The 14,388-nt window shown below is 39.8% G+C and overlaps 2 protein-coding genes and 1 non-coding gene across 4 annotated transcripts; 2 read left to right on the forward strand and 1 right to left on the reverse strand.

Moving 5' to 3' along the window:
- The first annotated feature begins 122 nt into the window (after nucleotides 1-122).
- cfap276 (cilia and flagella associated protein 276) lies at nucleotides 123-1,743 on the forward strand. 2 transcript variants are annotated; one of them, XM_072681798.1, is made up of 5 exons: nucleotides 123-261; nucleotides 383-496; nucleotides 618-730; nucleotides 1,308-1,405; nucleotides 1,538-1,743. In XM_072681798.1, exons 1-5 carry the CDS (start codon nucleotides 184-186, stop codon nucleotides 1,606-1,608), a joined length of 474 nt encoding a protein of 157 aa, XP_072537899.1. In that variant the 5' UTR covers nucleotides 123-183; the 3' UTR covers nucleotides 1,609-1,743. The 2 variants fall into 2 exon arrangements, with proteins under 2 accessions (XP_072537899.1, XP_072537898.1); XM_072681797.1 differs by having other exon boundaries at nucleotides 1,308-1,743.
- Nucleotides 1,744-2,138: 395 nt separating this feature from the next.
- LOC140557876 (small Cajal body-specific RNA 2) lies at nucleotides 2,139-2,496 on the reverse strand. The gene has a single exon (XR_011979868.1).
- A 1,947-nt stretch (nucleotides 2,497-4,443) lies between these two features.
- Nucleotides 4,444-12,377, forward strand: LOC140556830 (protein FAM107B). The gene is made up of 5 exons (XM_072680910.1): nucleotides 4,444-4,512; nucleotides 6,737-6,764; nucleotides 9,303-9,447; nucleotides 10,296-10,440; nucleotides 12,019-12,377. Exons 1-5 carry the CDS (start codon nucleotides 4,444-4,446, stop codon nucleotides 12,124-12,126), a joined length of 495 nt encoding a protein of 164 aa, XP_072537011.1. The 3' UTR covers nucleotides 12,127-12,377.
- The last annotated feature ends 2,011 nt before the right edge of the window (nucleotides 12,378-14,388 follow it).

Raw genomic sequence — 14,388 nt, forward strand, 5'->3', positions numbered from 1 at the left:
GAACTTCCCAAATGTACTTTTCTAATGAACCCACTGCAGACAGCGGTACAGCAACAGCGCCCCCTCACGCCTGATCACCGCCGCTGCTCCTGGTTTCTGGTTTCTTAGCAACGGCGACCAGAACCACCATTACTGAGGTGTAAACATTCCGATGGTCCGTCCTGAGGGAGAGTTTAGTGAACAATGCCAGGACACAGAGACCCCTTTTCTTTTCCCAGATACGAGAATGATCTTACCTTCTCGGGGATTCAAGAAAGTCAGGTAAACGTATTGCGATCATGCTTTATTAAACCAGCTCGTGTGTTGTTTTCATGGGCCTGTCGTGTGTCAAGCCCACTCGTCAGAAAACTCCCTAAAACATAGCTACTTGAACCTTCCACAGAAACTACCTTATAAAAAGCCCACCCACATCGCGCAAAATGATGAACCGTGGAGTCGACTAAATGATACTGCAACTTCATCCAGCATGAGGCGAAGCGTCCTCCACCGTGATGAGGTGAGCGGGTCTAACTATAGCTGGCTAAGCTTTTGGAAATGTAACAGAAGAAAACGCTTGCAAAAACGACCTATTTTAATGGAGCAGTGGGCTTTAACAAATTCTATCACTTATCGCCAAGGCACCAAAAGACAGTCTGGACTTCCATCTTAGCTCTGTCTATGATAACCATCTGGACTTTCTCCAAAACAAGAACCAAACTCTGCTCCAGAGGGAGACTCTGACGGACCGTCGGTGAGTGCTGGGCAGAACTGCTTTAAAAACACTATGCGTAATTAAATGTAGCTTTAAGAAAATAAAAACAGCACAGAAACTGGTCTGAAGCGGTAGCTGACATTATGAGGGCTATATCTGAAGATCAGGAGTTCTTAACATGCCCCCTTGGAGGCTAGAGTAGGGGTCCTAGGGCCTGCGTCTGATCTTTCCATAGGGCCCAAACCCCCCCTGAGCAGCGCCTCGGTCTCAACGACCACCGCAACTTAAAAAAAATAAATAAAATTATTAAAAAAAAATAGCCCACCATGCATTTATTCACAAATTGAGAACTTTTTCTAGCTTGGAGTGACCAAATGACTAGTTATGATTACTAAATATTATATACATATTTGAGTGATTAAGATAAGACAGGCCTTTATTAGTCCCGCAGCGGACTAATAAAGGCCCTCTTTATGAGTTTGTCCAGTCTCCTCTTATCTGCCGTCGAGATGCTACTGCCCCAGCAGACCACTCCATAAAAGATGGCAGATGCCATTTTTAAAATGATTACACAAGAAAACACTAACGTGTGCACTTTATGGTGATTTTATTTCAGGGGAACGCACAAAGACTCAGACGAACCAAACAGGGATCCTTTGAGAGTATGGGTGAACCCCCAGAAAGCTTCAATCTTCAGCATTGAGGGGACGATCGGTGAGAAACAGCTAGATAGAGAGCTACACACTGAGCGCAAGCGCTCAAATGAAGAGTTTCAGACAACACTTAACCCATTAAACCGGCTCTTCACCACGAACCTGCCCTGATCTGCTCTGCTGTCTCTTCCAGAGTCTCACCACAACGCGTCCACGAACCGAGGCTACTCCAGAAAGCACGACGGCGGCTTTTACTCGGCATAAAGCGCTAAAGCTGCAGCAGCACCTCGCCGCCTGTTAGCTAGACCCGCGAGCACAGGGGAACACTGCCATGTACGTGTCTAAACCTCCCACCCCTGTCTGTAGCCACGGAATAATAATAATAATAATAATAATAAAAAAGGTCAAACTATCGACTGAGTAAAGCCGAGTCTTCAATCAAACGCTGAACAACGAGTTAGCCAACATGAGGACCCATGTTTTAGGGGTCTAGGCACCTCTCATTCATTTCATTCAAACACACGTAGACCGAAAAGTAATGTGTAAACAAGCCACAACTACCTCCAAACTGAAACGTTTTGTCGTACTGCAATAGTTCAACATTAATTTACAAGTTAAGCATAAAAATACTCGAGAAAATACCGTTTACACTTAACCATCGTCGCTACTCAGTCAACAGCCCGCTGCATCCGTGTAGCTAGCGTGAGCTAGTTAGCTAGCTAGCTAGCTTAAGCCCCAACATGCTAGCCAAAGTCAGGCTCCAGGAGGACCCGGTCGCTAGTAGAAGTCATGGTGAAGATCAGAATCGCTTCTATACTCACTGTCCGCAAAGGGACGACTGGAGGTAACCCTCCAAATCCCAACGGCACTAGTATATCTGATCAACTCATCATCTCTACCCCAGTTTCTACTGCGGGTGCCCTGAAGCTTTTGGCCGACAAGCGCTCACCGCCACTGCGGGCTAACGACCGGCTTCTTATCATCTCCGAGTCAGAGCAGGGCTAATTTCTGACCAGATCAAATAAGATCACGGTGTAGATTTTAAACACACAACAAACAAACGAACGAACATTCATACAAATCACTCGCTCCACTCAACACACAGCCACACGCATTCAAACTGAGCCCAGAGCCGGACGGGCGTCTCTTTATACAGCTCAGGGGTCTTTCAACTAGCCCGAAAATGTCACAGCGCCCACTCGTGGCCACGGTAGTGTGTGTACTCCTGCTTATATTCCAGGTGACTACACAGGAAACAGATTTGCTCCAAAATAACTCACCACAGTGTGTCTGCCTCAGTGTGGAGCAGTATGACCATATCTCCGTGTTTCCTCGTGATTGTATGTCAGGTTATATTTTTAAAATGAATGAAATGATGCTGTTAGGTTAGATTAGGGTGCGGGGGTAAAGACAATCTAACATACGAACCTAAATCCGTTCATTTCAATCATATTCTAAAAATAAACAATTAAAATAACTACAACTAAAATAAATAATTATAATAATAAGTTAATCACATAAATAATAAAATGCAAATTTTCTGCTCCCTGGTGGATTATCTGTGCACGATTTGCATCAGAAAGATAGATCCATATTTCTAAAAGTACATATTTAAAAATTTAGAAAGGAGTACAATTTTTAAGACAACTTAGAGTATGAGGGAAACAAACAACTTTGTGTCCTATATGCTTTAGTTTGTTAATAAAAACCTTTCTGTGAGCAATTCCAGATATATCAAATATGATACAAAATAAAAGTCATATATAATTGGTCAGAAGGTCAATAATTATTCATATAAATAAAATAAAGAATAAAAAATACTTATTGTTAGGCTTCAGTTCACAGACAGATACCTTGACATTCTCCTGTAGAATTTGCTGCTACAATCAGAACAGACGTCTCTTAATAAAGACAAGCTGTCCTGGACCTGAGGCAGCAAAGAAGAGCCACTGTCTTTTCATGGTTTTTCATTTAAACAAATACGTCCTGTGATGGATATATCTGCTCACAGGCATTCGTCCACTTGGCCTCTGATCTTAAGCAAACCTCAGACAGGCAGCAGTGGTCTTCTTAGGGACTAGTTGCTTTCTCCTCGCCATCCTGCCCATGCATACTGTTTCATCTGATGGTGGACTCATGAATTTGGACATTACTGAATGCAATAGAGGCTTTTTTTTTGCACAACGAACATGCATTGGGAGAGTAACAGAGGTCTGAATTTCCTGTTTTTGAACATTATTTACATCAGAGTGAACTGGTGGAGGCCAAAGTCTTTATATGGTAATTGAGGTAACTGGGTGTGTGTGAAGAATCTTCTGGTAAATATTTTTCCGATTACATTTCAGGTCAAATACGTAAAGAAATGCAGAAAACTTTCTACGGGCACAGTATAACTTGAGCGTGTGCCAGCAGATGGCGCTGATGTTTAGTGTTCAGCTCAATCGGTTCCTCGTTCGTGATTGGCCTTAATCTTTCAGTGTAAATCAAGTATTTTCAGTAATTGTATTGTTTTTAATATTTAATATTATTAACCCTTATTAAGTTAAAGGACTTCTGGAGCGTTCTTATACTGTGTGCATTGAAAAACATAAAGCACAATAAATACTGGGGTTTATTATTTTTTTTTAATTACAATTTTTATTTGTAGCAGATATAAGCAGGTTACCTGTAGATTAATAAAATAAATAAATGAATTAATAATACACAATTAAAAGAACACTATCACGCCAAAACGCCAAACCGAGGACTCAACCCGGGCTCCCCGCTTGCCCTTTCCAATGACGGCTAAAGTCACAGTTTGCCCTAAACACAGACACCAGTCCTGTTCTCCTTCTCAAACATGCCTTTTATGTGTAATCTTCATAGTCTGAGCCGAAACTGAAGCCACACAGTGTTGACGACTGAGAATTAGAAGAGCTCAGAGTTCAGGTGTCTCGGGTGTTGTATTACTTCAGTTAAAAGCAGCACTGATGTCTAGAGCAATTAGCTAATCTAGCGTCCAGCGAGGCTGGGATTGCAGAGCGGCGTTATCTTGAATGGCGTAATGGGATTGCTGGGGATGTCTGCAACCACTGTTGATAGCCACGAAGGGACATCTCGATGTCTGCGGCCTCAGCGTCAAATACAATGCCGGACACAGCAAAGAAGCAAACTACTACATGTGTGGAGGTGAGTGTAAGGGGGTTGTTTTCTGACCAGGCTGACGAGGTACTTGTTTGAAGGTCAGAGGGAGAGAGAGAGAGAGAGAGCGAGAGAGAGAGAGAGAGAGAGAGAGAGAGTCAGTCAGTGTGTAGCTTCAGTGAAGAGCCTGACAGACCCAACATAGAGGATCAGCTTTAATACGAGAGAGATTTTAGTCATTCATTTATTTATTGCTGTGTTCAATTTAGGAACTAAGGATTGTTTAGTAGGCAGGGTGACCAATAAATAAAAGAAGAAATGAATTTGAATGCTGAAATGGTTCTTTGCACTGGTGGAAATGGAGAAGCTTTGTAAATGGTTCCTTATAAAAACTTATATCCTTATATCAAATACTTATATACTGATATAGCACTGAACAGTGCTCCTCTATTTTGGCTCTTTTTTATTTTGTGCTTTGATACAGTAACCATGTTTTGTGGTTTTGTGGTTGGACATTAAATATAGATATAGACAGCAAATAAGAACAGCTGTGATGGAAAAATTGTCTTGATGAGTTTGGCAAAGCTGTTGGCCATACATTTTCCAACCTATGCACATTTTATTTTTCAGTATTGAATGCACAGAACTTGAAGTGTGTGGGTTATTTCACGCCAACCCACATGCTGCCATTTCTATTTTAAAAAAAAAAAATCAAGAAAAATATTCAGTAGGATTCATGCAACCATCTAAAATTTCCAAATAGTGACCTGTTCAGGTTCTACATTGCGTCTTAATGTGCAAATTAAAAATATAAATAAATAATTTGCCGCACAGTTTTGAAATGTTGCAAGACTGACAATTTTATTTGTTTTTGCTAGATAAAAAAAAGAAAAAAATAAATATATGATTTACATTTTTTGGTACAATTTTATGGTCATTTTCAGTATGAAATCTAGAGGTAAATAGAGGTGTTACTGTTTGACATTCTCATTATCTCATAACCTAATTAAAAGTGTCCTTGTCTCAGAATAATATTGCTGTTTTCAGCGACAATAAAATAGAAGTATTGCGACATATTTCAAATCATTATGCAAATATTCAATATTCAAGTGGAAAGTTCTACCTTGCAAAGCATCTCTATAAGTCCGTGTGCATTTAACAAACAAGAAGCAAAATGAAACAGATTTAACCTTCTTTCTGGTTTTATTCTAAATTGTGGCCTCAGCTGTTATGTGGGAAAAATAAAGTCCGAACAGAAAAGTGTCAATAGGGAAGACTACTGGTATGGACAAGAATGTAATGCATAGAGGTATGTTGCCGTTGTCCAGTGAAACAAGTATCTCCAAAATAGTGACTTTACAGAAGGCAATAACGTTGAATGGAAATCAGTGTAAAATAACTAAAAGTATGTCATGTGGTCTATTCATACAGGGTTCATACGAAGGAAAATGGAGATCTGGATCATTGGACAACAGTACTTTTAGAAAAAAGTCCATCATAGGGTAACTGTATAACGAGGCAGTGTGAGGAGCCATGATACTGTAGCAAGCCTAGTTAAAAAAAACTCCTATGACGTACATTTGTACAAGAGAGTGCTTGAGGTAAAACTATATATCATTCTGTTGTCATGTAGGTCTCCACACATGGCAAACATTTACAACCCAGTGACCGCTTTCAAATGTAGTTTCTCAGTTTGGCACAAGCTAACATCTGGGCCCTGGATAAAAGTTTTTGGACTATTTGGAATAGTGAATGACCAAATTTACCCTCACCCCCCACTCTCATCTACTCCCACCCCCACTTCCCTAACAAACACCCCGTCAACACCCTTAGCCATAAGTCCTTAGCCACAGTTTGCCACATTTCTTATGCAGATTACTACACACTACAAACAAAGCTTATCGGGGGTCTCACACTTGACCACAGTATTGACGTTAGCATTTCAATTACTATGAGAGCAGACACAAGCAGGCAGGCATTGGGCCTAAAAGACTAAAATAGTACTCTGACCTTTGTGCTTGACTCTTAGTAGATCTATTGAGTCCAGTCACAGCAGGTATGACCTTATTTAGAGCTTACATAATGAAAGCCCTAATCCACCCATCTGATCTACATTTCGTCTGCCTCTAGCACACTGTGATGTACAGTGTGTGATCAAGCACAGTTTAGACATGTGTTTCCTTAACATGACAGATATGGAAGTATTTGTTAATATACGAGTGAAATAACAATTGTCTCTCTCTCTTGCTCTCTCTCTCTCTCTCTCTCTCAGCGACCTGGCTTTAGGCATCACAAAAAAGGTATGTCTCATTAGTTTCCACCATTCATATGAGCATTTTAATGCTGTTAGATGCAGTGTTTTATGTTTGTATGCTGCCACCTATTGATAAGTGATTCTTCTAGCAGCGCTGGTAGTAAAATTGGCATCTCTGAGTTCTTAAAATAATGGTTCTTTGAGCAATGCCATAGAATACCAGGGTTTGGTTCCATAAAATAACATGTGAAGAAACTTAAAAAAATGCATTTAAAATGTTTTGCTAATAAAGGTTCTTTAAATATTGAGTAAATAGCAAAGCACTTTTGTAAGTTGCTCTTGATAAGAGCGTCTGCTAAATGCTGTAAATGTAAATATTTAAAGTCTCTTTATGGAACCAAAATTGGTTGTTCTGTGGCATCGCTCAGATTTATTTATTTATTTTTTTCAAGAGCACAGATATAAATGTCTGAATGTCTCTTCAGGGGGCTTACACTGAAGGTTGTGGAACATAAGAGCAAAGCTTATGGCCCACCAAATTTTTTGTTCCCTAGGTACCGAGGACGTTAAATGAAATAATGTTGGTGTGGTGCAGTGGGTAACAACACTGCTTTACATGTGGCAGACCAAATTTGACCAAATTTAGACCACTATGACTAACATGATTCCAGTGTTAGTCATAGTGTTATATACTAGTATGTCTCTTCACATGGAATAGGTGTATGTAGAACAGTGGGAGGAACAATAACAACATATGTGTGAATATAGGTATTATTTGGGTGATTGGTCATGCTCAGCACTGCATTGACACTGACATGGTGGTGGTGTGTGTTGCGCTGGTATGAGTGGATCAGACATAGCAGTGCTGCTGGAGTTTCTAAACACCTCAGCATCACAGCTGGACTGAGAATAGTCCACCTACCAGAAGTATCCAGCCAACGCTGTCTAGTAAGCAGCGTCTTGTGAGCACAGATGAAGGACTAGAGGATGACCAACACAAACTGTGCAGCAACAGATGAGCTACTTTCTCTGACTTTACATCTACAAGGTGGACCAACTAGGTAGGGGTGTCTAATAGAGTAGACAGTGAGGAGACACTTGAGTGTTTTTAACACTCCAGCAGCACTGCTGTGTCTGATCCGCTTATTAATAGCCCAACACACACTACTAACATGCCACCACCATGTCAGAGTCACTGCGGTGCTAAAAATAACCCACCACCCAAGTAATACCTGCTCTGTGGTGGTCCTGTGGGGTCCTGACCATTAAAGAACAGTGTAGATGGACTACAGTCTGGAATTATAAAACTACACACTACTCCTATATGGTCAGTGGAGCTGATGGAATGGGATGAGTTTATTAGGATTTGGGTTCTGGTTAAGGTTAGAGTAAGAGTGAGTGTTAAGTTTAGGGTTAGGAGAAAGTTACATACATTTAAATGATCATGCTGAACAGATGTTCTGCAATTAACACCAACCAGTGGTTACATGTTTTATAGAATGTCTAGAAAATAACTAAGAAATATAAGCCAAATGAATGGGCAGATAATATTATATCTTAGGAGTTCCCAGTCCAGGCCCTTGTAGAGTTTAGCTCCAGCCCTAGTCTAACACACCTGATTCAGGTAATGAAGGCCTTCAGGGGCAGCTCAATGTTAGTCAGGAGTGTGGATCTGAATCTGGTCCAGATCAAAGGTATTCTGTTTCAGGCCTGAGGGGGTTGATGTGTGGCACAGTTCCCCCCTCTCTAACACACCGACTAAACCTGGAAAGAAATACAGAAGCTGAATCAGATGTGTTTTATAGAAGGAATATCACCAGACTGTTCTGGACACCGGCCTCCAGACCCTGTGAACTGAATGTCTCTGTTCTGTATTCAGCTGTCTGATCAGTGTGCTCTGGCCTTCAAATGACACAGTATATGGACAAAATTATTGGGACACCTGCACATTACACCTACATGATATTTCATGATATCTCATTCTAAATCCATAGGCATTCACATGGAGTTGGCCCCCCCCAACTCTGGAACTCACAGTTTCTGAGTAAGCAGAGCGCCTGTGACTTTCATGCACTATGCATGTCAGTGCTCCGTGACCCCACTCTGTAACTATACGTGGTCTGCCACTTCATGACTGAGATGCTGTCAGAATACTTCAGCTTTTAAATAACAGCACTCACAATTGATCATGGAATATGTAGGAGGGAAGAAATTTCACCAACTGCAACTTGTTGCAACAGTGACATCCTATTACAGTCTCACTCTCGCTAATTCGACGAGCTCTTTAGAACCATCCATACTTTCACTAATGTTTACTAACTAGTGATGTTACACACCTGTTGCAATAGGTCTGAGTGAAAAACCTAAATTCAGTGAATAAGAGATGTGTCCTAATACTTTTGTCCATATAATGTACTTAGTTAAATGTCTGTTTATAAAATTCTGCAAAGTAAACCATCAAAAGTCATAAAAAATGTGTTTCTTTTTAATGCACACTTGATTGAGTTGAATGTGCTTTAATGTGAACACACTGAATAGAATGGAAATAAACAGACTGAATGTGCTTATGTCTCTTTTCCTGTAGAGAACTATGTGTGCCACCCACCTCTGTCCCGACAGAGCACAGAGGGCAGTGAGGAGGGCACGCCGCTTCGCAAACTAAACGGCTCTCCCATTGAGTGTCCCAGTCACCAGAACCTCCACAAAGAGTTGCTGCTGAGCCATAAGAGGTGACAAGAGGACACGAAAACAGAACAGCAAATACCAGATTTTATTATTGTGGGTCAAAACAAAAGGCCATTTTCATGAGTTTTCCAATGAAAACAAATTGTGTTGAGCTTCGCAAAAACACAGGAATTTCAGTTTATAGAGTACTCCAATTCATTTATAATTAATTTGTGTGTAATACAAAATGATATTAATTTTAGAATATTAAAGTGCTGAAGTAATTTACTGTTACTGCTGGAAAATTACTTTTATAGTAAGCACAATAAAATTAATACAAGCGGTGTACCAGTACATGCATTTGTACCAAACCATTGTGGTAGGGGGTCACAGTAGGTACACACAATGGCACGGATTATACACATTGGTAAATTGGTAAATACAATAATTTCACACACATTTGCACGCGCCACCCGGATAACGTCAGCTGTAAGCAGTTAGATTTGCATATTCACAGATATGGTATTCTCGGTGCTTTCGGAGTATAGCTATGGTAACTGTAGTCTTGTTGCCCCCCCCCCCCTTCTTCCTCCTTGTAGCAGGCTGAATTAGCTTCCTCAAGGGAAAATAAATGAAACAAATAAATTAAACTTTAAAGAAACAATTAATTTAAAAAACTTTTTTATTGAACCGTGACATTTGTGTATCATTACACTTCTAGTCAATATAAGGCTACATGTATGGAACATGATATCATGGGTGGGCTGTTCATTAAACATGCTATAGTTTTACTGTTATGTCAAAACATTCTCACAATACCAACGTTCCTCTTCACACCTTATCCGATCATTCATGTCTGGATATGTGTATTCTAAATATTTATTTATATAATTTCAGAGTATGTTTTGTTTAGGGGTCTGTTGCTGGAGGAGAAGCCAGAGCTGCAGAGGGTTTTGGAGCAACGCAGGCTGGAGCAGCACCGAGAGCAAGAGCTCGCCCGCCAGCCCCCATCTGACTTGGAGCAGGAGCTCCGCAAGAGGCAGCAGAGACTGCATGAGGTACGCCTTCACACTCTTACTAAACTAAATGTACGTATTTACACTTGAATGTCTATCGCCACCTTCTGTTTCCTGTGATTTTCACACCCACCACCTCCCCATCAACGACCACTTTCTTGGTCATATCCTTGTTCATCAAGGGGGGTCTAGCCATGTAGCTTCAATTAGCATAATGCGAGAATTTTTCTGTTTTGCTACAGGGCTCCCTCTACAGTTGGGGAGCGTAATTCACTTTTACACCACTGCTGTAAATTCAAATCATGCTTTGAGCTCCCCCTCATGGAAAGATATACACATGCATTTGTTGACATGTAGAAGTGAAAGAATCATGTGGACTGACAAAGTAGATTATTACAGTAAATATTACAGGATTTTAAGCAAGGTCTTTCAGCATTTATGGTTGCAAAAGGCGTGGGAAATGTCTAATAATTAGCAGTAAATTACAGGTAACTTTCCATGGGAACGTTTTGAGAATTATTAGGAAATATTGGATAATTAAAAGGAACTATAGCGTTCACTATCATCAATGTACCATTTGTCAACAGCAGATAACAGTAACAATAAGCATAACAATACAACTAATTACTATGATCTAGTTAGTTGCAGGCATAACTTGATGCTTAATTCTTTCATTAAACAATCAAAAGAACACAACTGTGAGTGTCAGCTAACTAAATCTAAAACGAAATCATCTGGACATATTATGTACATGTGATGACGGAATGATGAGTGAATGCAGGGGGTGTGGTCTCAATAGCTCTTTAGTGTGTAATGTGCCATGTGCCTGGCATTGAGGAGCAACTTTGCTATTTAACTTTGGTATCATATCTAATTACTTTAGCCAAGATTATGCTTCAGTATATTGTTTTACAAACTATATGTAGGTTTCTCACCTTTTAGCTTCGAATATTCCCATTTTATTCCCATTAATTCCCACAATTAACCGTTTAATTCATGTTATTTCCCAACTTTAAACATTTTAGAAATTTTGCAACCCTAGCAGCATTACATATATCTTGATGATACCAAAGTTACCAGCTACCACATTTAGATAAAATTGCTATCCAATATTACTTTAGGCAGGAGCCTCACAGAGTTCTCCCCAATTCTAGGCCATAATCACTCTCTGTTCATATTACAATCATAGCTTGAAGGTGTGGTCCAGTGAAAAGCCTTTTGGTCGACTGAAACCGCCAGTTGCTTTCGCATCAATCAACAGTTGCTTTGGTTAATGAGAAAGCAATAGCTCAACACCTTTGAGAAATCAGACCTTATTGCTCTGATACTTCCAGAGAAATTCAGGATGCAAATTAAAATGGCTAATAGCAGTTCCCCAATAAGTGCTAAAATAGATGATCTATGCTTGCTCTGCTTCTGGGCTACATCTGGGTCACAATTCAAACACATGCATAACATTCCTTGCATTGAAAACATCTACATTTTTGAACATTTGCAACCAGTTAAAAACATTTATAATCTCATGGAAACTGACAGCAGCAGCCTCTATTCACACTCTCTCACTATTGAAACGCTAATATCATTGCTGTTTTATTCTCTCACACTTTTGTGTTTTCACAGTATGAAATGGAGGAGATAAAGCGGCGAGAGGGTCAGGAGAACATCCCCGAGTTTGTGCGGGTCAAGGAAAAGCTGCGGCACATACAAGTGTCCGAACAAAATGGCTGAAAGGACAACACAGCAGAGTTGTTAACTTACACTGGACGTTTATTATAAGCTGTGTCAAACTTTACTAACATCTTGCTGTATTAGCTATAAAAAATGGTGTGTAGGGCTAGACCAGATATACAGACTAGGAACACACTTCATAGTACTTATGTTCACTGTAGTGAGAAATCTTTTGTAGCTCACATCCATCTGTCTAGTTTTATAAAATGTATTAAATCCTAGAATGATCAAAAGCAGTCTATAAAATAATAATGTAGCATATTTTTTCTATGTCCTATTTTGTTTTTTTTACTTTACATTATCAAAAAATATTTAAACATGGAATTTGGTCTGTGTTTGCTTTATCTAAACAAATACAGAAACAAGGAATTATAATTTCTATTTACATAATTCATTCTACATCATATGGCTGTTCAGCAAAAAATTAAAATCTTTAATCTTTGACTTCCATTGAAGGTTAAGAAGGATTTTTCCCACTCCTGTAAAGTTACCATTTTGGAGATACGGGGTTTTTGCATGACAGCGACAGTATGCAAACAAGCTTTAACAGTAACCATGTTTTGCTTTAGAGAAACTGTACGGTCTACAGTCAAGCCGGGAAAGTCTGCACACCCATTTCACCTTCCCCACGTTTTACTACGTTACACATTTATTCAACAATGACTGAGTCCACTTTTTGCCTCAGACATTTACACAAAATAGCCCACAATGTCAATTTGTGCTAATTTATCAAAAATGTAAAATATCATATGTACACAAGTGTGAACACCCTTTGATATAACACAAAAAAGTGAACTGATGTGCACTTTATGTCCACTGATACTGCTTATGACGTTTCTACAACTTAGAGTCCACCTGTGGTAAATTCTATTGATTGGACCTGCCTATATAAGGGCCAATAGTTATGTCAGAGTAGTGTATGTCAGAGTAAACTCCAAGTCATGGGGTCAAAGGAATTCTCTGCAGACCTTAGAAACAGGATTGTGGAAAGCTATAGGTCTGGAGAAGGTTACAGAAAAAGTGCTGCAGCTTTACATGTTGTAAAAAAGCAAAAGTAGCAGAATCATTGTGTGGAGATGTTTTTCAGCAGCAGGTCTGGGAAATGATGACTGCAGCGAAGTACATCGAGATCCTTGAAGAAAACCTTCTCCAGAGCGTTCTGGACCTCAGACTGGGGCGAAGGGTTAACTTCCAACGTGACAATGACCCGAAGTACACAACCAAGAGAACAAAGGAGTGGCTTCAGAGAAGGTCTGTGGATGTCCTTGAGTGGCCCAGCCAGAGCCCAGACCCGAATCCAACTGAACATCTGTGGAAGGAGCTGGAAAGGACTGTGTATGGATCCCCCTGATCCAACCTGACGGAGCCTGCAAGGATATGCCAAGAGGAATGGGCCAAAATGTCCAGAAACAGAAGTGTGCCAAGCTTGTAGCTTCTTTCCCAAGATGCCTTGAAGCTGTACTTGCTGCCAAAGTATTCGCCAACCAAGTCTTATTTTAAGGCTATGTACAGATGGAACCCTAAATAATAATTTTATTGTCAGTAAAATATTGCAAACCTGTTTTCAGTGTGTGTGTGTGGCCAAAAATGAACCCAGTCTATTGTAGAATATTTCTATTAATGTGATAAAAGGTGAAAAAGGTGTGTAGACTTTCCGGCTTGACTATTAATGCTTTGCATTTCTGAATGATCTGGATGATGCACACAGAGGCTACCAGCTACATGCAGGGTACAGCTTTATTTTAGCTCCAGAGAGAAATAAAAAAGAGAAATCTGCTGATCTGGGAGCTGTAATGGAAAAGTGGGGGGTCGAGGTCAAATTTCTGTCACAGTTTTGTTGAATTTTCTATGTTTAAATAAGTGAACAAATGCTGTATAGGACTATTAAATATTAAAATTGTGCATGTTTAGACCTATTTATTTTCTGAATTTAGGGTTTATTCTTTTTTTTTTATGTGTATACACACTTACATTGTGAAAGTCATGATGAACAGACCAATAGAAATTCTGCACTCTGTCTTTTTACAGTGACTTCCACTGAAAGTTTTGTTCAGGTAGGTTAATTTCTAAAATAATAATAATAATAAAATGAAAGTTTTGTTCAGGTAGGTTAATTTCTAAAATAATAATAATAATAAAATCCCACACAACTATATTCATCTGTCCAAAATGATCTATTACTCTTCCATCCCTCCCTCCCTCCCTCCCTCCCTCCATGCCTCCCTCCCTCCGTACCTCCCTCACTAAAACCACGGTGGCTGC

This window comes from Salminus brasiliensis, chromosome 6, assembly GCF_030463535.1.
Source record: "Salminus brasiliensis chromosome 6, fSalBra1.hap2, whole genome shotgun sequence".
NCBI classification, from domain to species: Eukaryota; Metazoa; Chordata; class Actinopteri; order Characiformes; family Bryconidae; genus Salminus; species Salminus brasiliensis.

Bases quoted from the DNA above. Each gene is read 5' to 3' on its own strand.
- LOC140556830 (XM_072680910.1), top strand. From the start codon at position 4,444: ATGTCTGCGGCCTCAGCGTCAAATACAATGCCGGACACAGCAAAGAAG. The intron at 6,765-9,302 runs GTATGTCTCATT...CTTTTCCTGTAG, and splicing joins CTTTAGGCATCACAAAAAAG to AGAACTATGTGTGCCACCCA. The intron at 9,448-10,295 runs GTGACAAGAGGA...TGTTTTGTTTAG, and splicing joins TTGCTGCTGAGCCATAAGAG to GGGTCTGTTGCTGGAGGAGA.
- cfap276 (XM_072681797.1), top strand. From the start codon at position 184: ATGCCAGGACACAGAGACCCCTTTTCTTTTCCCAGATACGAGAATGAT. The intron at 497-617 runs GTGAGCGGGTCT...CTTATCGCCAAG, and splicing joins GCGTCCTCCACCGTGATGAG to GCACCAAAAGACAGTCTGGA. The intron at 731-1,307 runs GTGAGTGCTGGG...ATTTTATTTCAG, and splicing joins GAGACTCTGACGGACCGTCG to GGGAACGCACAAAGACTCAG.